The 27,570-nt window shown below is 38.3% G+C and overlaps 1 protein-coding gene across 1 annotated transcript in view; it reads right to left on the bottom strand.

Annotated features, from left to right (window-relative positions):
• Window positions 1-27,570, bottom strand: part of PREX2 (phosphatidylinositol-3,4,5-trisphosphate dependent Rac exchange factor 2) — a 291,402-nt gene that overhangs the window by 98,299 nt on the left and 165,533 nt on the right. The window contains exons 23-30 of the mRNA XM_047073746.1: window positions 26,294-26,455; window positions 16,060-16,279; window positions 15,309-15,516; window positions 8,055-8,234; window positions 5,594-5,688; window positions 4,729-4,811; window positions 3,673-3,763; window positions 2,892-3,020 (exon numbers count right to left, since the gene is read on the bottom strand). Coding sequence (XP_046929702.1) covers window positions 2,892-3,020; window positions 3,673-3,763; window positions 4,729-4,811; window positions 5,594-5,688; window positions 8,055-8,234; window positions 15,309-15,516; window positions 16,060-16,279; window positions 26,294-26,455 — 1,168 coding nt within the window. The remainder of the gene's footprint in view (window positions 1-2,891; window positions 3,021-3,672; window positions 3,764-4,728; window positions 4,812-5,593; window positions 5,689-8,054; window positions 8,235-15,308; window positions 15,517-16,059; window positions 16,280-26,293; window positions 26,456-27,570) is intronic.

Below are 27,570 nucleotides of genomic sequence, written 5' to 3'. Positions count from 1 at the left end.
AAAATATCTTCAGTTGGCTGATAATTTGAGACCATAATTTAGTGTAGCGTTTAAGCAGGAGACAGGCATCAACTTTGTGACACTACACAATGAATCTATCCACCATTTAGTCTACTGTTTTTTCTGCTCTCTTCTACCCTCAGTTTAGCAGGCTGTGAATGGATGAATGACACAGTGTGATGTAGTTTAGGAATGACACTGTAACAGTGTTTCCTATATAAAGATCATATAATTGTTATGTGTTTATATCATCTTTGGTATACACTTGATAGGATATTTTGAAATCAGAGATGAATGAATGATAAGGTTCAGAACCCACTATCCCAAAATATGACAATTTATCATACTGAAAATTTAACATGAAGTAATTTGAGGAACAGCAGATGTACAGAGGACTCTCTGCTTCTCCCCTGAAGCAGGTCATAAAACCTTCATGCGAGAAGTGCCTTCTCAATCCCAGAAGAAAAGAACATCCTTATCTCAGAACATGGAGGGATACTGAGAGGAACAGGCCTTGCTAAGTTTCCCCCAGATTATTACCCTTTGTTCATACCCTTTTGTCCTATTCCATTTTCCCAAAGTTTTCTACCCTTCATCAAACTTAGTTAAAAAGCACTCAGGTTTAACCATTTTTTTCTGGTCTTCATTTCCTTACAAAGGCTCCCATGTCATGTAAAAGATACTAAATAAATGTATATGCTTTTCATTTTTTTTTTTGTCTGACTAATTTATAGGATCCCAGCCAGAGAACCTAGAAGGGTAGAAAGAAAAAGATTACCTTTTTCCTCCCTTACAGGAACATCAGAATGGGGTTATCCCAGCTACTTATATAAACCATGAAATGCTGGCAAGCTGACATTATGTTGAATTTCTAGCCAAGACCTAACCCTTCATTAAATAATCCCCTATATAAAGACAAATGGGAAATAGAAAATTACTTTTAAGTTGAATAGGATGAATTCATGATAAACTGGTGAGGACTTAAGATGAAAAGTAATATTTTTAATTAATTAATTATTTATTTTAGAGAGAAAGAGAGAAAGAGAGAGCAAGCAGGGGAGAGGGGCCGAGGGAGAGAAAGAGAATCTTAAGCAGGCTCTATGTGCTCAGCAAAGAGCCTGACGCAGGACTCGATCGCACGGTCTTGGAATCATGAATTGAACACTCAACTGACTGAGCCACTCAGGTGCCCCCAAAATGTAAGGTTTTTTAAATGAGTATTACTAAAAATTAAGCTTTTTATATTGCATTAGAAAGTGTTTAAATGTTAAAGATAAAGCTCCTCAAAAAACAAAAGGTTTTTTGATTTCTCTGTTCTTGATACTGCATTTAGTCTAAAAACAATTATAAGGTGGGAAAAACCCTCAAAGATGATGAGAACAAGTGCATTTACAACTTCTATGAGTGTTATGATACTGGCATTTATTCCTCAAAAAAATTACCTTTTACTCAGTAAAATATATGTTTAAATTCCTTTAAACCTGGAAGCTTTTAAAAAATATATTTATCATTTTTGTTATTCATTATTTTGGGGGGTTTTAAATTCAGACTTTTCATTAAATATGATGTTATGTGTAACAAGTAGCCATTATATTTAGCTATAAACTAATAATATAGCCAAGAAATCCAGCTGTCAAAAACAAAAGAGATTTCATCACAAGAGATTTATATGGAGTTCTCCATATCTATACAACCTTTTCCTTCTACTGATCGGTAATCAATATCTAAGATGTTATATTTGAGTACATTTCTAGGTGGAAAATTTAGTAATTCCAGAACACACACACATCTCTGTCATTTGGTAAATGAAGAAACTGAGGCCCAAGAGTTATGTCACAGGCTTAGACTCTATCTGGTTAAGAGCTCTCTTTTGTCGGCAAAGTATACAACTCTCTCTACTTCACCCTAAAACAAATGGTAGTGACTGGGGTTATGTTGTTATTCTGCTGAATACTATTTACCGTATCCAAACGACTGAGGGATAAAAATTTAAATGCAGGCATATACTTATTTACTCTAGAGGTTTCTCAACCTCAGCCCTATTGACATTTTGGGCCAAATAATTCTTTGTTGTGAGGGACAGTGTTGTATACCACACAACATTTAGAAGCATGTCTGGCCTCTACGCACTAGATGCCAGTAGCACACTCACAATCGTGACAACCAAAAAAAATATCTCCAGACATTTCCAACCACTGGTCCAATGTTGGGAAGACAACCACTGAACCAGGCATTTAAAAAAATCAAACATATTTCTCATTTCATTTTATTTCACTATAATCATTTTGGAAACCCTCAGAATTTCCTACATAATACTCTAGCCCTAAACAACATGAAATGAGACTCACTAGAATCATCTTGAAGTGTTACATCTCCAACTGTAGGCAGTACCAATTATAGGATGTTGAGTAAGCAATGTCATGGTAGCTAATAACAATAAACTTGGACAAACACGTCCAAAAAGGAAACTTGAAAACCAGTGATAAAACCTATGTTATTATTTTGATTCTCATGGATTCACAATTAAATTTTTAGACTTCCCATAAAACTTAGCTTCATGACTTTTGTGAATCTTTTAGAAATTTTTCTGATATTGTTTCATATTATAAAATATGAAACTCTCTCCATGTTCCACTTTTCTTCTTAAGTATGAGCCCTTATTCTATTTACTGAAAATATTCTTCATGATTCATTCTACATTGTTTAGATCCTTGGAGCATGAGGCTCTAAAATTCTATTCCTTTTTCCTTCCTCCTACCTCACCCTTTCCAGTTCTTTTATTTTCCTCATAACATGAAATACTGCAAAAAGTAATCAGGGCACTACTGAGTTTTGGAGGTTTAAATGATTATTGCTAATGCTATACAATGTTCTTTGCTTTTCATCCTGACCTTCAACAAATTTTCTGATGTTCTGAGCAAGATTCCGGACACTGCTGGGAAGATTCCAAGGGTCTTGCTTGATGTGAAGCCTTAACCTTTTTGGACAACTCAGCTTTGGTTCCATTTCCTGCTGAAATTCTAAATAAACACAGAAAAGCTCTTATAAGTTTCAACCATTTACCAAACAGTTAATAAACCACTAAGCTTCAGAATTCTCTTTCATTCCTGCCATCCTGGATTATTAGCATGGTGGTAATTTCTCTAATTTCTCTACATTACAGGAGAAAATTGGTTAAACCTAAAAAAAAAGTCAAACCTTATAATTATTTTCTTACAAATGTTTAAACCAAGGGAACAGTTTAGATTAAAAATTCTGGTTTCAATGTCCAAAACTAGAGGTCAGAAAGTGGTGGCTCTAGATCGTGGTCTGTTTGGCTGTTCTGTTTGCCAACACACATTCCAGAAACCCCTTCCCCCACCAATGGGCTATAACCAAGTAGGCACTTAGGCTGGTTTCAGCAAAAGCAGTGCAACATCTCTTCAATTAACTCATTTCTATTCATTCTAGTCCCTATACGAAGCGAACATTTTAAACTTTCAAAGAAACTAAATGGTCCTGTACTGACATTTTTATATATATTCAAAAATAACTAAACTGAATTAATATTAAGGAGATTTTGAAGCATGAGCAGCCATTTTCTTCTTAAACTATGCTTTTGCTTCATGACTATATTATTTCCCACTTTTGTTTCCCAATTGCTTCTAATAATGATTTTTTTTTAAACCTTACCTTGTAATCCTTGCCCTGGTGTGAGGTACTTGGTTTGCTCAAAGGCCCTTACAACAGCTTGCCCTTTTAGGAGATTGGTGATCGAATCCACCTATCGTAACAGCAGAGATTTCTGAAAGTTACATACTTCTCATAATATATAGTATACATTTCCAAGAGTAACTCTTGTAAAACAGCTTTCTCTTAGAGCCACAATTATTTTTGAAATCTCAGGATGCTTGCAAAAATCCACCTTTGAATAAAATATTGGAATAAACTCACAGATAATACTTGCAATATTTCCTACCACGCCATATATTAATATAAAGTATAAATATATTTTATATGTTTACTTTACAAAGAGAGATTTCTAGAGTTATTAAAAAAAAACCCTAAAAGTCATCATAATCCTTCTCAAAGCAGTAAAAGCTTCTACATTATCGATTTTGGTTATGGATATATATATACATATATATATATATATATATATATATATATATATATATATATTATTGCAAAACACCCGGGGCACCTGGGTGGCTCAGTTGGTTAAGCATCTGACTCTTGATTTTGGCTCAGGTCACGATCTCACAGTTCATGAGACTGAACCCCATGTTTGGGCCTAGCGCTGACAGCATGGAGCCTGCTTGGGATTCTCTCTCACTCTGCCTCTCCCTTGCTCTCTCTCTCCTTCTCTCTCAAATAAATAAACAAATTTTAAAAATGCAAAACACCAACACAAGCACTACAACAACCTTGTGCTCCTTAAAATTAGGAATAAAGTTAAGCAAGAAATGTCATGAAGAATTCTGAAAATAAATAAAAAATACTAAAAGAATAATGCCTGTGTTTATAACTGTAATGTTTCCAAGAACCATAAAATACTTGATAGTCACAACAATCCTTTAGGTTGGCTGGCTGAAGAATCTTTATTCCCATTTTAAATTGTGGAAATTGAGGTACAGGGGGCAGAGGAACAGATTGAGGCCTTTCCATTTTTATTCCAAGTTCTTTTTACTCTGTCTACAGAAGGGACTCCTGACAGTTTGGCCTGTGGAAAAAAAGAAAAGATCATACCTGGCTGAAAAGATGCTCGAGACAACTATGTATCTTGTCCTGTTTATCGTGAGAAATGCGAACACTGAGGGGAAGCTCATCACCTGGATATAAAGATAAGTCTTATGTTTAACATGCTAAAATATTTTAATATAAATAAAATAAGAAAATAATCTTTCAACATGAGCTCTTATTCCATCAAGTTCTTATATTCAGATAAGAGTCCCAAAAGACTCAATAGCAGTTAGAGTATCAGATGAATGCTCTTTGAAATGCAGGTGGAAACAGAGTGCCTCACAGGAACAAACACTGTATATCCCATGTCAACGATTCTTTCAAATGGTGCAGTTATCTAATGGTTACATAGTTGAAATAAACTGCCTATTTCAAAATTAAGATGTGTCCTAACTGGGCGCCAGGTCTTTGTTCTTACCACACTCCAACTAAGCTATTTGCAGGCTATTTCTAACTCTCAGTGTTTTCCTCACCATTCGTCTCCCCGCCACCCACCTCCAAGGCCAGTTCAGGATCATCTACTGTCTCAGAAGTCCTCGGTTTCAAAGCCCGTCCCACCTCCTCCCACAATCAACGCCTAACGTTTTAGCACAACCCGTTGCCAGGGACCCTCGCATCCTTCACAGTACCACGAAACTTCCTAAGATACACATTCAGGTCAGAATCCATTTGTTTCTCTCATCTCTTTTTAATTCACTCTGTTTACCATGGGCCCGCGACGCTAACTTTATCGAACACGTGCGACTGAAACGCAGTACAAGCGACAGCCAAGAATGCCTGACAGACTGTGAAAACGCAAGCCGATCCAAGGACTCCAGCCCTTAAAAGTACCCCCCGGAGGCCGAGCGTGGCCAAGTGCGGCCGGACGCACCTGAGTCCATCTCGTCGCTGTGGAGGTACGAGCTGCACTGGCTGCTGCAGATGCTGGTGAAGGACGCGATAGAGTTCCTGTTGCTGTTGCAGTCGCTGGAAAGAAGGAGGCACATGTCACTTTCGGGGCACATCTGCCAGCTCTTACTAGAGAAACGCATCCCGTCACAGTTCTACTTACTGACAGGTCTAACAGAAAATTACGAGAAAGAGAAATTTTGTTCTACTTACTGATAGGTCTAACAAAATTACAAGAAAGAGAAATTTTGTTCTACTTACTGATAGGTCTAACAGAAAATTATGAGAAAGAGAAATTTTGTTCAACTCGCGTTTTATTTTACGTTGAAAAAAAAAATCTCCAATGCGGTCATACTTCAAGATGTCTTATGCTGTGTAAGCTACTCCTGAATGAACTTTTTTAAATGGGAAGTTAGAAAAGGAGGAGTCCAGCTGCACCTCAAACTCTTCATAATCTATTTGACACTATGTGTCTGTAGTTAATTTGCTGATAGAGACAAGGTCCTGTTTCCTGATCTCTGCCTTTCCACTCTTTCTGGGAGCTTTAAATTCTAACTCATCAATTGCACCCTGAGCTAACCCCAGAGAGGACCCACACCTTGTCCCCACCTCAGAGCTCAGCACGGGCTGCCACACCCGGGAAGTGCTCAGTAATCACTGTCCCGGGAAAGAGTGATTAAAAGGTTGGTGTGTGAATATGGACACGTTACAGATTTCAGGAAAGAGTCCACGAGGCAAAATATATTTTTCCTCTCAGAACTGGTAAAAAGGACTTATTTAACTTTAAATTCACATTCAAAATTTCTATTTTAGCCTAGAGGGAGACTTCGAGGGTAATTTCAATTATCTGATAACTAGAAATTGAGGTAAGAAAGTATTTTCAGATCTGTAATTTCCCACTGGAGAACCACCACAGGTTCCTATTAAACAGCCTACTGGTATCCTTTGAAGCGAAAAGTGAATGAAATGGTAAAAGTGGTTAATCTGTGTTCTATATTATTAAATCCCTAGGAATAATTAACTCTTACATATTCATTAAAATCCTTTTCACGTAGAATTTGGGACAGTACACTGGCTGAGAGAGAAACTGTGAGCCAGACCACCTGGTTTCCCAGGCAAATTATATAACTCATCTGGACTCAGCTTCCTTACACTTAAAATGGAGTTAATATGAGAATGTGCCACATCAGGCCGTGGTGGGAATTATGTGAAATCATCTTGTTTCTCCATGTGTCTGGTGAAAATGTTTTTAATGTTAGCTGTTAGTTTGTGCTAAACATCTCTGAGGAGAATAGCTTTAGTAATACTTACTTAGTATCTTTTCATTGTAAACCACTGCATAATATATAACAGCAAATAAGAGTTTTTGTCTTCGATTAAGGCAAGTAAGGTAGGGGATGCTGAAGCGGCACATGTGGCACATGTGGTGGGTTAGGACAGCTGTCAGTGAGGTGTCAGGTGACACAAAGATTGAAAGAATAAGCAACTCCAGTTAAGGAAGTTCACTGTAGGAGCCATGTTGGAGTCTGGTAGGAAGACAGACTTTGGAGGGTTGGTTGTGTCTCTCCCTAAAATTCACAGCTGGAAGTCTAACACTCCATACCCAGGAATATGATCTTATTTGGAGGAGGGTTTTCACAGACATAATTAAGTTAAAATGAGGTCATTAAGGTGGGTCCTAATCCAGTATGACTGGTGTCCTTAGAAGAAGGGGAAATGTGGACACACACAAAGACATAGGGAAAAGACGGCCATCTACAGCCAAGGAATGAGGCCTCGACCTGATCCTTCCTCCACAGACCTCCATAGACCCCCATAGAAGAGAAGGCCCCACTGACACCTTGATCACAGACTTCCGGCCCCAGAACTGTCAGATAATAAATAAATAAACCTCTTCTGTTTAAGCCACCCAGTCTTGGTACTTTGGTACAGCAGTCCTACCTACCAAGATTATGCAGAAAGCGTGCAAGGAAGGAAAAAATACACAAAGCTGGTCATGGAGGTGAGCAGGTGAAATTAGTCCAATTAGCTTGGAATTTAGAATATAACAAGCAAGGGGAGAAATACAACAAGAAGAACTCCTTTTCACTATCCAATAGTCCAATAATCAGAAACAGATATTTGGAAAAAAAAAGTTAACATAGGCTCAATTGGCTTATTTGCTATACATATTACATATTCTGTAACAAAACGAGTCCCCCAAGTTAGGTCCACAGAGCTGGAGAAAAAAAAATGCTTTTTCCAAATTACTAAGATTATGAAAAACGAATAATTGAAAGATTATGTGGAATCCCTATGCTTTCTCTGGGGTGGGTAACAGCCAGCGGTTATTTTGTGAGGGTAATAAATAAAAACGACAAAAAGTTTTTTCAAGATCTTTGTGGAAAATACGGAATCATATTTGACTGTGTTGATGAGATGAGTTCAAGGAATTAACGAATTACCTGTAAGAGTCTCTGTTGCTGATGGTGTCATGACCTGAATCTTCCTGCTCATCTCCCGCCATATTAAAACAGACTCGTTTGCTATTTCTTTCTCCCTTCTCGTTGTCACTGTCTGTTGGTCCTGTGCACTCTGATGTCTTACGTTCTAATTTAGGAGAATATGTTATGGAAGACAGAAGGCTGCAATGTGATATTAAAAAAAAATAAGTGCATGTTTTTAAACTGGCTGCTACGGATAACCTCCTTACTTGTTGAATATGATAGGCTTACAAATACTTCTAAGCTGTTTGTTTCACATAAAATAAGTATTTGATTGCATAAAAAAATGATCACACAGGGTGCCTGGGTGGCTCAGTTGGTTAAGTGTCTGATTCTTGATTTCAGCTCAGGTCATGATCTCAGTTTGTGAGACTGAGCCCCACATGGGGCCCATACTGACAGCATGAAGGCTGCTTAGGATTCGCTCTCCCAACTTCCCTGCCCTTCCCTGTGCGTGTGTGCAAGTGCACGCTCTCTCTCTCTCTCTCTCTCTGTCTCTCAAATAGATATATATATTTTTAAAAGTTCATACGAAGTTCACTTTTTCTTCTCAGAATAATGGAAACAGCACACAATTTAGACTAGAAAACTGTGTTCAAATCCCAGTTCTGCCACTCACTAGTTTTGTTACCACAGAAAAACTAGGATAGTTCTCTCTGACATCCACAATATGGGGAAAATAAGAACTTGCCCAAATGAAATGAGAATACGTTCTTGTACATAATGCGTGTCACCTCTCTCCCCTAGCCATTATCACCACTATCATTGCCACCTGAAAATACCTGGAAAACTTTACAGTGCTACCCAAATATTAAAATAAACACTAAATGTGCTTAAATATCCTCACTGGCTTTCCCTCAGATATGAAAAACCCATCTATCCATCTACCCCTGCCTTGGGCTTCTCCCAGGCTTTCTCTCTTTTGACAGAGAGAGTATCATGTGGTCAATCCTTTCAAACTGTTTATACAAGTGATAATGTCATAAGACATTAAACAGAGTCACACACAATATAAGGATAGGAGGCAGCAGGGGCTACCCCATATCATCCACACTCTAGTCACGATGATGCATCACAAATCTACCCAAATGAAAAGTTCTCCCACTTGGCTCAAGACTAACAACACAACCTTGAGCCAAGTGGGAGATGCCAGATTCTGAACTGGCATCATACTTGATGTGCACTTTGAGTAGCACGGATTCCATCACTCCAGACTTGAATGTTTGCCTGTAAAAAGTTTCTGTTAGTACTCACTCAAAATTATGAAAACATGGAATCAATCTGTTATCAAACAAAATGCTGTAAAACTTGCAAAACGAAGTGAACCATATCTTATGAAAGGGCTCCTGCATGGCTTCTGCAGCCAACAATCATCTTCTCGCCAAGTAGTGATGGCATTCTGTTCTAATCAACAGCACAAATGTACAGATCTTCACGCTCATCTTTCCATAGCAAGGTCATGGCTGTTTTATTTCAAGACTATGAGAATGTCTTATACTTTCCATGGATAACCCACAGTGCCATGCACTGAGTAAATACTTAAGAGAATTCGCTAATTACTTAATTAGACGTTATCTATTGTACCATGCATTGTTATTGATGCTGTGCATACAGCAGTTTACAAAACAAAGCCCCTGTCCTCCTGGAGCTTGGGTTCTACCGGGAAGAAACCAACTATAAACAAGTAAACTATATAGTGTATCGCATGGTGACAAATGTTAAGAAGGAAAATAAAGAAGGGGAAGAAGCTGGAGCTGCAACTTTAAATAGTGTAGTCAGGGAAGGTCTCACTGGGATACGACATTTGAATAATATTTTGGCATTTTATAGGTTTTAGATACCAGTGAAAATCAGGGGGCTGGGTTACATTGCTCAATGTAGGCACTGTGAAGCTATAAATTATTTTAAACAGAGTTTTCTTACTTGCAAAGATACTTTTATGTCTTGGAAGACAGATGTGTATTTATTCACTCCTTCTACCCAAAAGCTTAAAACATTAGATTAACTCCAATTACCCAAAGCCTATACTGCACAGACAGATGAACTCTGAATACTAAAGAGGAAGGAGATGCAGGAGTTCTCATTTTGCAAGGAGTACTCTGTGCTTTATGTATCTTTTAAATTAAAAGTCATGGGGCTGAGCATACTCATTTTTTTTCAAAGTCATATGAATTATATCCACATATTTGCTCTTCATTTTAAACAGCTGCAATGATGCCTGCACTGACCCTGTGGGAACAAATGTTAGGCTAACAAACAAATGACAGAAAACCTGTGTTTCTGACACCACATCTTTGCATAAAATGTCTAGATCCTTAAACTAATAACGCATAAAGCTTTAATATTTGTGCATATGGAAATAGTTTGCTTTTGCTCATATACAATATTAAGCTACCTAGTACAGGTCCATTAATTCTAAGTTAAAGTCTCAAGCAGGCCAATCTCCTTCTCACACCCTTGATGAATAAAGATTTTTGTATATACTATCTGGCATCAACCTGTGTGTTTTTCTGGTAAACTGAGACTTAAATATCATCATCTTTATCATTTTCATCAGACCTAACATTTGTTGAGCTCTTATGCCAGTCACCATGCTAAGAACTTAATAGGTATTAAATTCATTCAATCCTAAAACTCCTTTATGAAGTAGGTATTACTATGATGATGATGATGATCCTCATTTTAGAGATGGGGTGAGTAAGACACACTCTTATATACATATACTGTGCAAATTAAGAAGCACATCCCCTCCCTGCATATCATTTATACATGCTGGAGGGAGGAAGGGGGTCATTAGTGTTGATCACCACATCCCAGTCCTCCTGGACACATGACTGGGTGGCCTCCCCTACCCTATGATGGTAAGAACGACCATGTAACTTGTTTCCACCAGTATGGTGTAAGTGGAGGTGCCAGGAGTCCCTTTTAGGTGCCGGTCGTTAAGCCAGTGTGCAGCCTACCTCATTCCCTCTTGCTGGTGTGACAATCAGAGTCACTCCTACTGATGGGGGCTCTGTCAGTCTGAACTCTGAGTGAGGTCAACGTGGAGTGGAAACCCTGTGACCCAGATAAGCATGGAGAGAAAGCCTCTCGCTTTAAGTCCGTGGGGCTTTAGAGTTTTGTTAGCATCAGGAAAAAAAAAAAAACAGTTGTGTAGAAAGGCAGATATCTGGAAGAATGACATATGTGACTGGGATACAGGAGTATCTACTTTATCCTGGGGAAGCTGATCTCCACAGATCGGCCTTTAGCCTGACACTTGAGTGCCTAGAAGGCTAGCTGCAGACCTCAGGAGCAGTGCTAACCAGGCAGAGGTTTGTCATGTTCCAGGATCAGAAAAAGGCTAGAGCAGCTGGAACTCGGGGAAATGGGTTTGGACAGGCTGACAGGGGCAGGCTGTGGAGGGCAACACAGGCCACAGTGATGTAGTTGATATTATGTTAATGGCATTGCAATGCGATTAAACGGTTTTAAGCAAGGAACTGGCATGATTTAGGTTTATAGATCCTTCTGGCATCTGCTGAACGTAGAATGCATGAGAGGGACGTAGCTGGAAACTCCCACAGTGGACACTAGTCAGGAGACAATGGTGACCCAGTCTAAGGTGATGGAGCGGATACATTCTGAGGTATAACTGACTGAACTTGACAAGGTACTACAGGCGAAGCGGGAGGAAAGAGAAGAATCGAAGGTAATACCCAGATTCTGGCTTGCAGAACTGCAGACGTGGGGAATACCTGAGAAGAGGGAAGACTCTCATGTGGAAGGAGTCAAAGTAGGTTTAGTACCAGCAAATCTAGAATTCAGTTTTGGAAACATACTGAAGTTAGAGATTTAATGTGATATGTCCCTGTGTTTCATAACCCACATTACAGAGGGACTGAGGGAATAAAATCAAACAGTGTGTATACTAATACAACTGTGCCTGGCACCTAAGCCCCTACAATACACGTTAGAGCTCATGAAGCTATGCCCTCTTTTCATACATTTAAGAGCAAAATGCTTGGGAAAACTTCAAAGATAATTCCACTGTTGGCCCTACCATGCCTACCTGCAAGCCCAGCTCATCAAGGGTCCCACAATGCCATTTGTTGATCATTCAGTCTGGGGCGTTTGCACCTGTAAAATGCAGTCTGTTCTCAGCTTTCCTATCTTCACTAGCCCTCAGTGCTCTTTATTCATTCCTTCCCTGACAGAATACACAAACCCTGCATCTTAAAGTCCCGACAATGGTTTGGATTATCCGCAGATTATCCTTTACTTAGTTCTCATACCTACGTGTCATTAGTCAGAAAATAGCCCATGCAATGGCCAAAGTATTTAGTTTCAATGAGACAAGAATCACAGAATTTTGAATAAGTTCATAACGTCACCTTATTTCATGTTTATAGACAACAAATATGTCTCTAGTCCCATCTCTGGGTCTGACTGAAGTAGGAACATTTAGTGGGATGTCTATGTGTTGAAGAAAATTTTATTTCTAGAAGGGTTCCCAAGTGGCAGGGGAAGCAGACAAGCTCAGTACCAGGCCCTTTCACAGGAATGAATGATTTCCAGAAAGGCCAGCAATGAGGTGTTATGAGGCAATTCCTCTTAAAACTTGGCAAAGTATCAGAGATCTGCTTCTCCACTCTGCAGAGGCATCTCTGTCTGACCAAGAATAATTACTACATGGTGAGAAAATTGTTGGGTAACTAGCTTTTCAAATAATTTGTCAAGCTCGACTGCACTGCAGTATCTCTGAATGGGGCAACAGGGACTCCAGGCAGTTGGACAACTGCACTGTTTTAAAATGATTATGCTGCACATTGAATTACATGGAACATATTTATATTTAGAATTAAATTATATGGTGCACACAGAGAAGACCAGGGAAGTTTCTCAAATCACTTACTCATTTCATGTCATTTTCCTAATAAACACGCACAGTAAGGTAAAGGGTTTTAGAGTGGGAAAATCTTAAGAAAAACAGTAAAAATAAGTAATTATTTTCAGTAGTTTTGGCTAATAAAAATAGCCTAACTTCTTTCTTCAATGAGTGCTTTAAATATAAAGCATTTTAAGCCAGGTAAAGGGAACCCTTTGGCTCTAACCACTTTCTTAAAAATGTATCTACATTAGCTAAAGTTAAAAAAAAAGTCAGTAAATTAACAAAGACAGATGAAGTCTGGACAACTGCCAGGAAGTGCTGAGTAGTCAATGCATTAGAGGCCTCGTCTCCAAGGTAGTGTCCGCGTAGGCACATCAATACTCCTGCCATTGGTAAAGGACTCATCTGAAAAGCAGGAATAATCACTCTTGGACTAACTGGCAGTACGGGATCGGTCCAGATGTTCTCCTAAAATCCCTCTGAGAGCTAGGATTCGTGATTCAGTGCCACAATTTATTGCTTTATTAACAAAGATTCTTACTCTGTGCACTTCCTAAATACTTTAAGGGGGAAAAACTGGTTTCTAAAATACAACATATCATATAATAAAATTCCATTTATTAAATAAAACAAAATACAATGCCCTAAGATATTAACTTATGTGTCACATGAGTGATTCTCACACAATCCAAAGTATGATACCATTCCCTAAAAATAACCACCCATTCTCTTAGCAACCCCAAACTATTTAATTCATCTGTAAATGGGACAGTCACAATATAATACACCAATGCTATACGTAGTTTTGAAAACTAGTATATTAGACACAAGAAGGCAGGATTTCCAGTCTAAATTAACTCATAAAAATGTCAGAACAAAGCAGCATAGTAAATAGTAACTATCTAAAGATAACCTTAGAAATATGATGCATCTCATATGGTGATCCTTATCTCTAAATTTCAAAGATATAAGAGATCATGTCAATTAAGATTGTATTAGTATAATGTCCAATGACCAAAAAAAAGGCTTAGAATAAGTTCTAAATATTTTATGTCAAAACTGAATTATCCAAGGAAGTGTGGGATAATGTGTGTGGAGATTAAACAATACACACTCAATAGCAATCTTAATCTATAACCTTATAAAGAGAGTACAATAAGAAGGGGATAATGTGTCTATACCATTTTCAGAATTCTATCAACTTCAGATATACTCAGCAATTTCAACTCCTTGAAAGATGAGCAAGTATGATATTAAGCACTGCCTGATGACTTTTTGTATTAATTTTTATAATTTTCATCACAAACTTGTAATGTGTTATTATTCTTCATCCTGTTTAACACATGACTAACCAAGCTATCACAAAGCCCATGTTGTTTTGACCATACAGAGTTGTCTTGACTACCTGTGAAGCATCATCACACAGCGAGACGTGGCAAACCATCCCACAGAGTTGAGGCAATTGTCCAACCATCAAATTTTAAAATAAGAATCGGAGTTGACCTCTTTGGAAACGGTTTTTTTTTTAACTTTTTTAACATTTATTTTTTGAGAGAGAGACAGAGTGTGAGGGAGGGAGGGGCAAAGAGAGAGGGAGACAGAGAATCCAAAGCAGGCTCCAGTCTCTCAGCTGTCAGCACAGAGTCTGACACAGGGCTGGAACTCACGAAATGCAAGATCATGACCTGAGCTGAAGTTGGACACTTAACCGATTGAGCCACCCAAGCACCCCTGGAAAAGTTTTAATTAACTACCTCTGTTTCTCTGTTCTTGGTAAAAATTTCCAAATGACCGGCATAGCTATTTGAGTTAGTGCTTAGTAAACCATTAATTCAATCAGAAGGAAAAAAAAAAAAAGGTTGCTGGTCATTGGTCCTATGGATACATAATTTTGCATTTACTTATTTAACAGGCATGTTAAAGATGTTATATTTTATATTTTTCCATACACATCTATTGAGTGCATATATATCAAATACCGTGTTCTGTTCCATAAAGCATACAAGGAGATCCCTATACCTAGTTGGTACTCTTTCAATCATATTTTTCAATTTACTATTTGCACATTGAGATTTATTTAGTGTCTTCTAGAAGACAGAATTTTGTTCATCTCTTCTCTGGTATTAAATGCTTCCTTAAAATATATATCTATATATTTAGCATGTTATATCATTTTTAAGGTATTAGAATAAAGAGGATCTATGTGATTTACACATACACACATACACACACACACACTCGTACATTTCTAAAAATGAAAGAGAATGATGGATGTTCAAAAAAGTCACATTTTCTATAGCTATTTTATTAGGCACAGTTAAAAGTACAGTAAATAAAATACTTACTCATCAATTTGACAAACACACATCTCCACCTCTTTCAGTGCAGTCTGAAGTTTGCCCAACAGTTTCTGATAAATATCTTGAGTTTCTAGGTCTTCCTCTTTTAACAAATATCGGAGCCCATGTCCATCCTGCTGTCCCAGAGACAGACCTGAAGGGGCTGCCATTGTTGTGATTGTGTGTTGAATGTACACCATAGGGCTCAGTTTCCCTGAGGAGTTAACATTATTCCAGAACAATATTTATGACCTTTGACTTACAGTAACGATCCAATGCAATTCATTCTAGACACCCAAGCTAACATAAAATAAAATGCCAATCCGAGGCTGAATTTAATTCAGGAATTAAAGATTCTGGAAGTTGTGATTAAAATATGATTCGATCTCATACCCTATTGTGACGGTGTGGAGTGGCCCTGGGCTGTAGCAGCTCCTCCTGTATTTTTCTCACAGTTATGGGGCCACTTCAGACTCGTCGTTTTCACAGCAGGATAAGCTGTGTCTATCACACATGTGAGGAAGGCAAGAACAACCACTCTTCTTAGAGAAAAAATAATAAAAATGAATAACTCCATTTTCATTTGATAAATGCTTATGTATAATTATCCAAATGAAAATAGAGAGGATTCCTGTCTTTATAAAATTCAGACTTGTTTGCACACAGAGGAATCTATCATATTTCAGGGATGCTGGAATAGTTAATAATTGCCTAAAGTACTTTTCATGATTTAAGAAAATCTCAAAAGCTAACATACCTTGCTCAGATTTATTTTCTTTATCAAGAGAATTATGCTTCCTACTATCCAGCTGAACACCAAATGCACTCCCCAGAGAGGTTGATGTTTTGGGATAGGAAACTTCCATTATGTTGACATGGCAGTTGGTAGGGCAGAAATCACTGCTGTGTAATGGGGAAATTTTAGATTTGGCCTGTTTAAAGGTGGGCCAGGCTCTATTCTTCAGTACTCGTGAAAACTGTAAATTAAAGAATAAATAAAAAGCAGTTGAACACACAGCAACAACTCAAACACTTCACTTCCATCACATGTAACAAAATATTAAAAAACTAAATCATGTCAAGTGAAATTAGTGAAACAAATTTTACGTTGTTGGAAACGAAGTCATTATTTTAAAACCCGCACATTCATAATAAAGCAAAGCAATACTGGCAACAAATGCATAGGATTCTTTTGAAACTCTGATTACAAGTTAGATGCTAAGAGAGTTTTTTTTCTAAGTTTATTTATTTATTTAGAGAGAGACAGAGACAGTGTGAGCAGGGAAGGGGCAGAGAAAGAATCCCAAGCAGGCTCCACACCATCAACACAGAGCCCAATGTGGGGCTCAAACTCATGAAACTGTGAGATCATGACCTGAGCTGAAACCAAGAGTCAGAAGCTTCACTGACTGAGCCACCGAGGTGCCCCTAAAAGAAATAAATTTTAAGTGACCAATCCCACTTACTAGGAGTCAGATCCACAGACTGCTAGCAGTTGAGAATCCGACAGAGAAATCATATTGGAATCCAAGGGTATGCAGATAGGAACACAATATTTAAAGTGAGATAAAGCGGCAGAAGAGGACAGCTGTCAGGTGAAGAGTGGATTATTCCAAACATTGTCAGAAAGCCAGTCCAAACCTGAGTCTCAGAACAGGTGAGACAGCAGGTGTGGTGGTGTTGACCCAGAAGGTGGGGACAACAGGCAGAAACAACTATACTTCCCATATCTCCTGCTAAGAACTGCTGAGCACCTGGGTCAGGATCAGCCTGAAGACTGGTGTGGACTCTGCTTTTATGCCACTGAATAAAGTGACACTCAAGGGATCTGCATGATTTCCAAGAACTGCCACTCCACAACTTCGAACCTTGTAATTCAAATCCATCTAATTCTTGCCATGGTCTATACAGCCACCCAAAGTCTGATCTGCACCTAGGTTATCATCTCAAGCTCTCCTCCCCTTGCTCCCTGGGCTCCTTGTTGCCTTCACCCAGGCCTTCTTACATACCATCTATTCATTCTAGGTCTTTGTACAGACTGTTCGGAGTGCTGTGCCCAGAGTGTTCTTCTTCCTTCATTGCCAAACTTACTTCTATGCATTTTCAAGTTCTATGAAATCAGCAGGCCTACCATGAGCCTTCATCTAGGTCCAACTTCCTTGGCTAGGTTATAGCACATTGTAACCCTCCTTACAATTATGAATAATCTTCTTATCTCTATCTCAGTGGGTGGTAAATTCTATGAGGGTTATACCTATGTCTGTCTTGTGCACCTCATGGACTTGAAATGGATTATACTTTCAAAATCAAAGGACCGAGAGCCACCGGTTATGTATGTTTTAGTTACACTTAGGTTATTTATAACTTATGTGATGGTGGGCAAGTCACTGTCCTTTTACCATTCCTAGTAAAATAAAGAATATGGATAAAATAATCTCTGTGCTCTCTTCTTGCTTGAAAACAATAAGCAGATCCTACTTATTTATACTACTAGTGAGTAGTAATTTGGGCACTGAAAGATTAAAAATTAAGACTAACACTGGTTACCATGCAACTTTTCTAGGTTAAATTAAAAAATAAAGACATAATACCAAAAATCACAACTTACAAGCTCATCATCAGAATATGAACTATTTTATCTGCATATTAAACTGTGCTTTCAAATCACATCTGAAGCTATGTAGCTCAGCAAAGTATAAGCACACAGTAGCAATTAAAATGGAAGTGGACTGAAATGCAGAAAACTGCCAACAAAATTAGTAACAAATTTGATAATAATGGTATAGTGATAGTATCCTAACCACTAAAAGAGTGGAAGTAATTTAGAGAATTAATGTTCTATCCCCTCACTTTACTAATAAAAAACTGTGACCTGAAGACTTATCTGGGAAAGACCTCAAATTGGGAAAGACGCAAACTTGGAGTGAGAAGGTCTTTTCTGTTGCAGTCGCGGGATAAGGCCCCACGGTACACACAAAGGCACAGAAATCAATTTTATCGTGGCACAGCATCGACCATAATAGATAGATATGCTTCTTTTGCCTTCTTTCACTTTAACCTTTTACCTACTTATTGAAAAATATAAAGAGAAGCATCTATTCCAGACTTGCACTAAATGCTGGAGACACAGCCCTTGCCCTCATGGAGTTCATGGTCTAGTAGGGGACACAGGTGAAAATAATATAATATTCTTATATGTAACATCTTATTACAAGTATATGTAATGTACATGTATAAATATATGTACAACTATATGCATCTGTAACAATTATATAATAAATATGATAGCCAGGACAATTAGAAATTTGGTAAGTGCTAGGAAGGAAGTGAACAGAGCGATGGGCTGTGGTGTTACTAGATCGATCAGGTAGACAAGGGGGAATGCTGCCTTTCTAGTGCAACCAGTTTCCTATAACTTTCCAACATGCACCGCAGTACAAACACCCATGGACACAGTCTGTTTCTTCTCCCCATACACTCAGGAGGGGTGTGCAACCATGCCCAAATGGCTGGAACTCTTTCAAAGAGTGTCAGAGAGGAACCTTCTTTGCTTAAGGGCTCTCTCAGAGAAGAAAGAGGCTTATGAAAGCAGTGCTGTCTTCCATCCAAGGGTGTCCCTAGGAAAGGGGGAGGTGCAGGAGGCACCCCACCGTCATGGGTCCTAGAAATGTGCTAAATACATCAAAAATGTACTCCTAGAGGGCATGCCCTAATATTTAATTGTGACACCTTCCTGTAACACACCTAAAGTGAGGAAGGCACAGTTCCTGTGACTGTAGAACACGCACGGGAATGTGTTCTAGCCTGGCCACACGGTGGTAAGTGGCCCTGCCAACATGAACCTGGCGTCTTGTTTGGAAACATCAAAAAGAACACTGAACTTGTTAATCTGCTTTGGAGAAGCGCACAAGGAAAGACAAAAAAAAGCGCTATTTTCCATAAACAGAAATTGCAATTTTGCAATAAAGAAATGTACAGGGTTTAGGGGAAGGTGAACTGGGATGGACAGCATTTTAGGCCTCTCATGGATAGCATAGCCCACTTATCCCCACCTTTATTCATCCATCCAACAATTACACATTGAGGATTTTCTAAATCAGGCTCCATTCTAGGCAAGTTGGGAAACATCAGTGAATGAAACAGATTTCTGCCTTCTGGGAGGTTATGTTCTAGTGAAGGGAGAGGCCAACAATAAACATAACAAGTCAATTACACCATGCTAGAACATGATAAGTGTAGCTGAAAACAAAATGGAGCTGGGAAACAGGGTTGGGAATTTCAGAGGTGAGGTGAAGAATGCCCTGCCAATTGTAATCTGGGTGGTCAGGGCAGGCCTCAGTGAGAATCTGGCATTTAAGCAAAATCTTGAAGGAAGGAAGAGTTAGGAATGTGGGTATTAGGAAGAGAAGGCTGCCTGGCAGGGTGAACATTCAATGCAGAAGCCCCAAGGAAAGTGTGTTCCATGTCAGGAAGACTGGTGTGGTCAGAGCACACAGTGAAAGGGGAAGGGAAAGGTGACAGACAGGAATGGGGAGATCATGGGTAGAAGGAGGGCGCAGCTCAAACAGGAGCTCACAGGCCTTTGGAAAGATTTAGTTCTTACTGTGATTGAGATCCACAGCCCCTCAGAACAAACACACCGTCAGTGGGCAAGGGTGGAAGCAGGAAGACCACTCTTGGGAGAGTCAACATTGGCTCACCCTAGGCTGTCAGCAATCACAGCGGTGAGAAAAGGCTGCATGTGGTGAAGGTAGAGCCAAGAGAATGGTATGTGAGAACGAGGAGTAAAGAATGTATGCGAGGTTTTAAGACTGAGCGACGCGGGAGGATGGGTCTCATTCTGAGGTGGAGAAAACAGCAAATATGACAAACTGGAGGGGCAGGACCAGGACTGTATTCTGGACATGTGAAGTCTGAGGTATCTGTTAGACTCAAATGGAGAGGTCAGACGGCAAGACTGAATGTGATCACTGCGGGATGGAGAGCAGAGAGAGAGAGTGGGGGAACAAATCCCAAGTTCTGCAGCATGAAGAGATCAGAGAAAAAAGGATGAACAAACATGGGACACTCACTGTGACTGAGCCACCCAGAAAAGACAAAAACAGATACACAGTCAACTGCATTGATGCTACTAAAACAAGGAATAAGATGATGACAGTAAATGAACTTTGGCAAAATCAAATCATCATCAATCAATGACCTTAAAAAGAGCCATTTCAGGGGCGCCTGGGTGGCTCAGTCAGTTGAGCATCTGACTCTTGATTTAGGCTCAGGTCATGGTCCCAGGATCGTGGAATCAAGCCCTGTGTCAGGCTCCATACTGGGCATGGAGCCTGCTTGAAATTTTCTCTCTCTCTCTCTCTCTCTCCCTCCCTCCCTCCCTCCCTCCCTCAGCATCTCTCCCACTTGGGTGCTCTCTCTTTCTTAAAAAAAAAAAAAGAGCCACTTTAGTTACATGGAGGGTACTTGAGCCCATCTTGAGTGTGTTGAGAATGTCAAGCGAGTGAGACAACAGGTATATACAGGAAGTATAGGTAGTTGTTTTACAGGATAGAGTTCAAGAAATGAAACAGTAGGTAGAGAAAAGTCTGGGGGTCAAGGGAAATATTGACCTTTTAAATCTAGATGATATTAAAGTGTATTTGTATATTGATAAGAATAAGTAATTCTTGGAAGTGGAACTTCAGGTTTCTAATGCATTGGTAGTTAATTCACGAATTATTAACCGTGACAATACATTAAAATCCAATTATACTCACTTGACAAAAAGTGAAAAAACATATAAAGGTAGGCTACTATTTTGAAGATAATCTCCCATTTCAATTAAGTGTAAAACTCTATTGGCATAGTTATAAAAATTCTGTATCAGAGGAAGGGGACATGAGGAAGTTTTTACCACAAATTTTCCAGACCCATATATCAATCAGTTTGAGGATTTTGTGGCATTAATAACTAAAGGCACTTGGAATATTTAAAGTAAGACTTTGGATTCCTACATGCAATATTTTTGTGTAAACAGAAACTATCTCTTGAAAGCTCATTAAATATTTATATGGAGGAAACATCCCTAATACACAGAATAAACCCAATTATGGAATTACTCTACAACAGAGAAAGAATCTAGAATTAAAAAGGGTCCCAAGGACAATTTAGGATAAGAATGTTTCTCCAAACAGTGCATAGTTTTATGTCTGGATCACCCACACATCCTGCCCCAAGGAGATTAAATGCCTGCTTAGGATTCACTCTCCAGTAAGGTCTGAAACTTGTCTCATACATGTGCTAAAAAACATCTGTGGCCTGTACAGCTGGGCAGAAAATCAATTATGATTGGGGAAGCCTGGCTATAGAAACTGCAGAAATCAACTTGTTTCTATTTTTAAAACCTAAAACTTTAATAGTCAAAATAAAGGAAAGCCAGCCTCTTTGAAATTTTAGTTTCTATGGATACATTTTATTTTACAAAAAAAGAGGGGTGTTTGAAGCCTTCATCTGGAAGAAAAATATGCTACTAAAAATAGCTTCAAAGTAAATACATGGAAATTAAAAATATACATTCACAAATACTATAGTTTCTGTTGATATGCATCTGATACATAAATGGAGCTAACCTTATGTAACCTAGAAAGGCTATTATTGTGTTAGGTATCTAAATTTTGTTCAAATTAAAAATATTCTTGAAATATTTTCATGCTAACCTTGCTTGTCTTGCTTAGTGAGAAAGGCAGTCAATTATTCTAAATGTGTTTATGGTCAATATGGGATGCTGAAAAGGATACCTTTGAAGGTGTTTAAATTCTAGTTGAATATAATTTTCTCTTTACTTCTAAAATTAAAAAGAAAAATAAATGGGACAGCATTCCATAGGACTGGACCTAGTCTGCCACTTCCAGCTAAGTGACCTTAAGCAAATTCTTAATGTCCTGGAGAAAGAAGCAGATGGTAGGATTCTTCAGTACATACAGCTATTTCGAGGCTCAAACAACAATAATGTACATAGAAGAGCTTCCCACAATTCAGTGATGTTATTTTTATCATCGAAAATCATTGCCCATTAGCCTGTCCATCTCTGCTTTAAAAGCTTTCTGGGCTGTCAGTTACTTCTGAGAAAGTGTAAGAAATTTTTTACTCGGCAGGTTCATGTTTTTGAGAATCCCCAACATTTTGGGAAAAACCCTGTTCCTTTTATGCTTCTAATCCTACTCCCAACATAACACTCTCCAGTTTATCACAAACCATATTTTTGTTAAAAAACAAGGTATAACACCTTCTTCATCCACCATAACCAATCCATCATAGAGCTATATATATTTTACCTGCTATGTATCGCTTGGATTGATCCTTTTCTTTCTATCCCCAAAGCTTCTACATGAGACCAAGTCACCATCAATGCGTACTTCTTACAAACAAATCTGATTCTTATGCCACTCTAAAATATCACTGGAAAACTCAGATTTTGTCAGTTTTCCTTTTAATGGTATCTAACTCCAATCCTTTCTAGTGTAGGCAACATGCCAATTCTTCATTGATAAAATCAATCTCATTTCTACATCGTGGCCTTCACTTACAATATCTCTCTTTACTTGAGTGCCATCTCTACTCCTCTTCACTCTGAGAAATCTTTCCAACTTACAGCAGCTAACATCTGCTGACTATTCAATCCACAAAGATTTCTCCTTTACTGAACTGCCACTGCCGTAGTAATCAGACCCATACTGTTTAGCTGTGTAGTGAAATTTAGCAGTGGAATTTGAACGATATATATGCTGTGTAGTACAGCATCAAATTGCAGGTAAACAAACAAAAACAGATTTATAATAAAAGGAAGAAAGGTTCAAATTCCACAGCTGTGTTCAGTTGCATGCCTTTGGGCAAGTTACTTGGGCAAGTCACTCTGAGCCTCAGCCACTTATCAATGAAATAGATAATGTGTCTCAAGTCACTGTGTGGATAAAATTATACAACATATGCAAACTGTAAAATATCTATGCAATGCCTGATATGACAGCAGATTGCTATAAACTGATGTGTGCTGCGTAACTCCAGGGAGCACCATCATACAGAAGAGGGTATGGGGTGCCAACACATTCACCCAGTCATCGTGGCATTCCTAATAGGTTAAGTAGTCAGTATTATTATTACTTACTTCAGGAATTTGACCCGTCTTCCATATAGATTTTAGGTGTGGGAGGGGAGCCATCCTTAAGCAATTACTGCCTACATAACAGGTATGCATTTAGTAAACGTTTACCTGTTCTTCCCGCCCCAACCTGAAATAAATTTGCTTTTGTGAAGCTGAGTTTTTGACGCATGCCATTGGCTTTCAATAAAGAGTGTATGAAAAATATCTGCACATAAAACAAACTGCCGCTTCTTTTTCAGGGATATGTTTACAGATACTGCCCTGACATTTCCTGGTGTCTCCTCTTTGAAATTCAGCGTGAGAGATTTCTTTTAGAACTTAGTCTAAGAAAAGCTTTGCTTCTCTTAAGAAACATGTATAAATTATAGGGATGCTGATAAATATGTGATAGACTGTATTTATTTATTTATTTATTTGGTTATCAGGAAACTGCAGGTGAAATATAATATTCCACTTTAGCAACTAAGTAGCTTTAGCACTTGCTGACCTTATCACCTTTTTGGTGGTCTATACCATTTATTGTAATATAACTTTACCTATAAATGTATCTGCTAATTTTCTGCCAATATCCATTCTCTCTTTCTTCTTTTATTAATAAAATTCTCTGAGTTTTATTTGGGCACATGGATGTCCAGTTTGAGACAATATTTCTCAGTCTGCTTTCACTAAATGACTAATTGCATGCGAACAGGAGTGATGTGTACAACTTCCAGGTCGTGGCCTCAACAGGAAACTCTTTGCTCTCCACTTCTTTTCTGTCCTGAGGGGCTATAACTTAGACATAGTGCTGATCAGCCAACCTTGACCTTGTGGAAGAGGGCAATGTCTTAGGGGAGACAGCAAAACTATAGAAGCAGCCCTAGAAGATTGTCAATCCAGTCCCCACTGGACTCCCAGCCCGTTGAACCTTCATGTGAGTGAAAAATCAACTTTCAGTTTTAAGCCCATGTTATCTTGGTCCTTCTTACAGCAGCTGAATCAATACCCTATCTAATATATCCTCATCCTGATGTTTTGTTTTTACTCACATAGTTTACTTTTTTCATGTATATTTTTTAAGATATTTCTACTGCTTTTGTTTTTTTGTATGAATGGAGAGAAGTAGGAAGAAAATAAAAAAAAAAAACAGAAAGAGAAATGACCCCCAAACACTGACAAGTTTGACAACTAGAATCTGTCTCAACGCCTATCATGCTTTATACAGATCCATTTCTGAAAGACAATGATTCTCTTTTCAAAATGTGTTCAAAAGGGAATGCTAATTTGCATTTGTTTCGACCTTTTAAATTTTACCTCAAACACTGTCCTATCTTAGAGAGAAAGGAGAAATAAAAAGAATCTTCTGCTCTTCAGCAGCAACAAAGCATTCATGGAATCTTTCCTGAAATCAAATAGGCGAACTGAGCTCAACAATCATGGAAAGAGAATTAACAGATGTGACAATTAAGCGGTAATCTTGAATATCATTTTTCTTCATGTGAATGGATTTATAAAAAATCAAAATAGCAACCCATATTCAACTTCACAAGATAAACATTTAGGGAAGTCCTAAAGAAAAAAATGGTGATCCTTCTTCCCCATGTCCCACTCTACCTGAGGTAACCAGTGTTCAAGTATTCATTTCTACATTTCCCTATTCTCATATAGCCCTATCTGGACATACATGGGCTTATCTTTTACTTAATATATCAGGAGTATAAAACATATAGATTAACTCACATTCAGAAACACTGAGATAAATGATATTTCCTCGGATGGCTGTGCCAAATTTTAAACAACCAGCCTCATTTTGAGGGAAATAATTTAATTAGCTAGTCTACTGACAAAAATAGAAAAAAAAAAAACTTACTGTAGGATATATTTTGGACATCAACTTCTAATTCTATCTCTAAATTATATCAAATCCATCGAACTTTCTCTGTCTCCCCATCTTCACCACAGGCCAACCTATCATCATCACTCACTGGGACTATTCCAAGAGCTTTCTCCTCATATCTATGCCTCATCTCTTCCTAGCAATCCATTCCTACAGAGGAGGCAGCGCCATCTCTTAAAAACCTAAATCAGATGAAGCCACACACGTTTAAAAGCTTCCAACTCTTCTTGTTGATGTGTGAAGAAAATCCAAACTCCTTCCAAAGTTCCAAAAGGTAAAAACCTTCCAGAGCACTTCTTCCTGGTCCCTGTCTGAGCCTCCAACCTTATGACTTGGCCATATTCCCCCTGACACCCTGGCTGCTTTTTTTTCCCCCCACTTTGGAGCCCCAGGTGAACTTTATTTACTTCTTTGCTGCTTACCCCTCTCAAATATAAATACCCCGAGAGGCAAGATGTTCTCTCCTTTGCTGCCATATTCCTGGCACCAAGAACAGTGCTTGGCATATAAAATGTGCTCAATAAATATGTCAAATAAATGTACAAATCAGTCAATTTCAAACAGACTATGTTCTGTGTACTTTCTGATTGAGAGCTCTCTTCCCTCTGTTGAGATAAAAAGAAAAGAACTATTGACTTCATAATTTCATGGCCTGGATTTACATCCCAACTCTATCTTTTGCTAGCAAGTAATTGAATTCTTTAGGCCTCAGTTATATGTCGAAAATGTGGAATAATGACCTAGCTTTCAGGTTTGCAAAGATCAAATGAGGTTAATGGATGTAAAGGCATTTTAAAAACTCTAAACTCTAAAAGATTACATAAATAAAAAAATAAAAAGGTTATATAAATGTTATTATTTCAATAAACTGGTACACAAATAAGTAATGAAAATATCAATAAGTGAATTAAATTGGACATTTAAATTATTTAAATAATATATACATGTCAAATAAGGAAACAGAAGTTTTACCTTTTTATAACTGGATATTCTCTGACATATGTGCTCAATTTTTTCACTGCAAAAGGCACTGAATTTATTATGAAGGTCAGTAGGAATCACTTCATTTAAAGAGTTAAGGCTGGTGCAGTTTTGCACAAAATGATCATCACTTTTAGCCAGGGCTTCAAGAATCTGTAGTAATACACACACACACACACACAAGTAAAGAAAACCTTCAAAATTAGCCAGATACAATCTTCACAAGTCTAGAACACAAAGTGACATTCCCCAGCACACTTCTTTTCACTGCCTGGGATTTCTATGTTCAGTAAAACTCTCACCGCGAAGTGATGGACTTGTGTGTTTGCCCCTCGTGTTTTGCCTTCTGCTGGCTATAAAAGGTTACCAGAGGGAAGTGAGTGGACTTCAAAGACTGCCTGCTGGACAAATCAGTATGCTCTGATGTGGGAACACATTGCCTATATTTTAGTCAGTTACTCAGAACTTTTTTTCCCCTCAATTTGGTAGTAGAACAACAAAAACTAAGGAAAACCTATAGAATGGCATCCTTACTTTCTACTGGGAGCCCAGTATAGAGAATGCAGACAACAAATGTTTGCTGAAGAAATGAATACATGAGAAGAAATTCTCTCACTAACATAAAATCAATGTCAGTTGCAGTATCTGAGCACCCAGCTGATAAACACATCAGATAAAAGCGTCCATGTGATATTTTAATTAGTAAATCCTTTTGAACATTTGAATCAATTGTAAGGCAGCATTTGTGTGTGTTTGTGTGTGTACCTACCACTGATCACTGGGAATTTCCAATGAATGGAGAATTATGTGTCATATTTATGATTGTTCAAAGATTGCAAGGGTTGATTGCACCCTTACCTGACATTTTCATAATACTGTACGAAACAATGTATAGATTCTATGTTTATTTGAGCTCCCTCACAGGAAGCTCCACTTCCCTGTCTTGCAGAATACAGAGTGTGAGTTTTTGGTTTAATCACTACTCTAGAAAGTAGAGCTCAATTTATCACTAGCTGTGTGATTTGGTTCAATTTCTTAATTTCTTTGATACTCTTTTCTTCAAATATGAAATAGGGGCGCCTGGGTGGCGCAGTCGGTTAAGCGTCCGACTTCAGCCAGGTCACGATCTCGCGGTCCGTGAGTTCGAGCCCCGCGTCAGGCTCTGCCCCTCCCCAATTCATGCTCTCTGCCCCTCCCCAATTCATGCTCTCTCTCTGTCCCAAAAATAAATTAAAAAAACGTTGAAAAAAAAATTCAAATATGAATAG

Source organism: Lynx rufus, unplaced genomic scaffold (genome assembly GCF_022079265.1).
Source record: "Lynx rufus isolate CCGP_SWC_20201006 ecotype Redwood Valley unplaced genomic scaffold, mLynRuf1.p SCAF_12, whole genome shotgun sequence".
Lineage (NCBI taxonomy): Eukaryota > Metazoa > Chordata > Mammalia > Carnivora > Felidae > Lynx > Lynx rufus.
The sequence above is the reverse complement of the archived record's forward strand: the minus strand, read 5'-3'. Positions and strand labels throughout refer to the sequence as shown.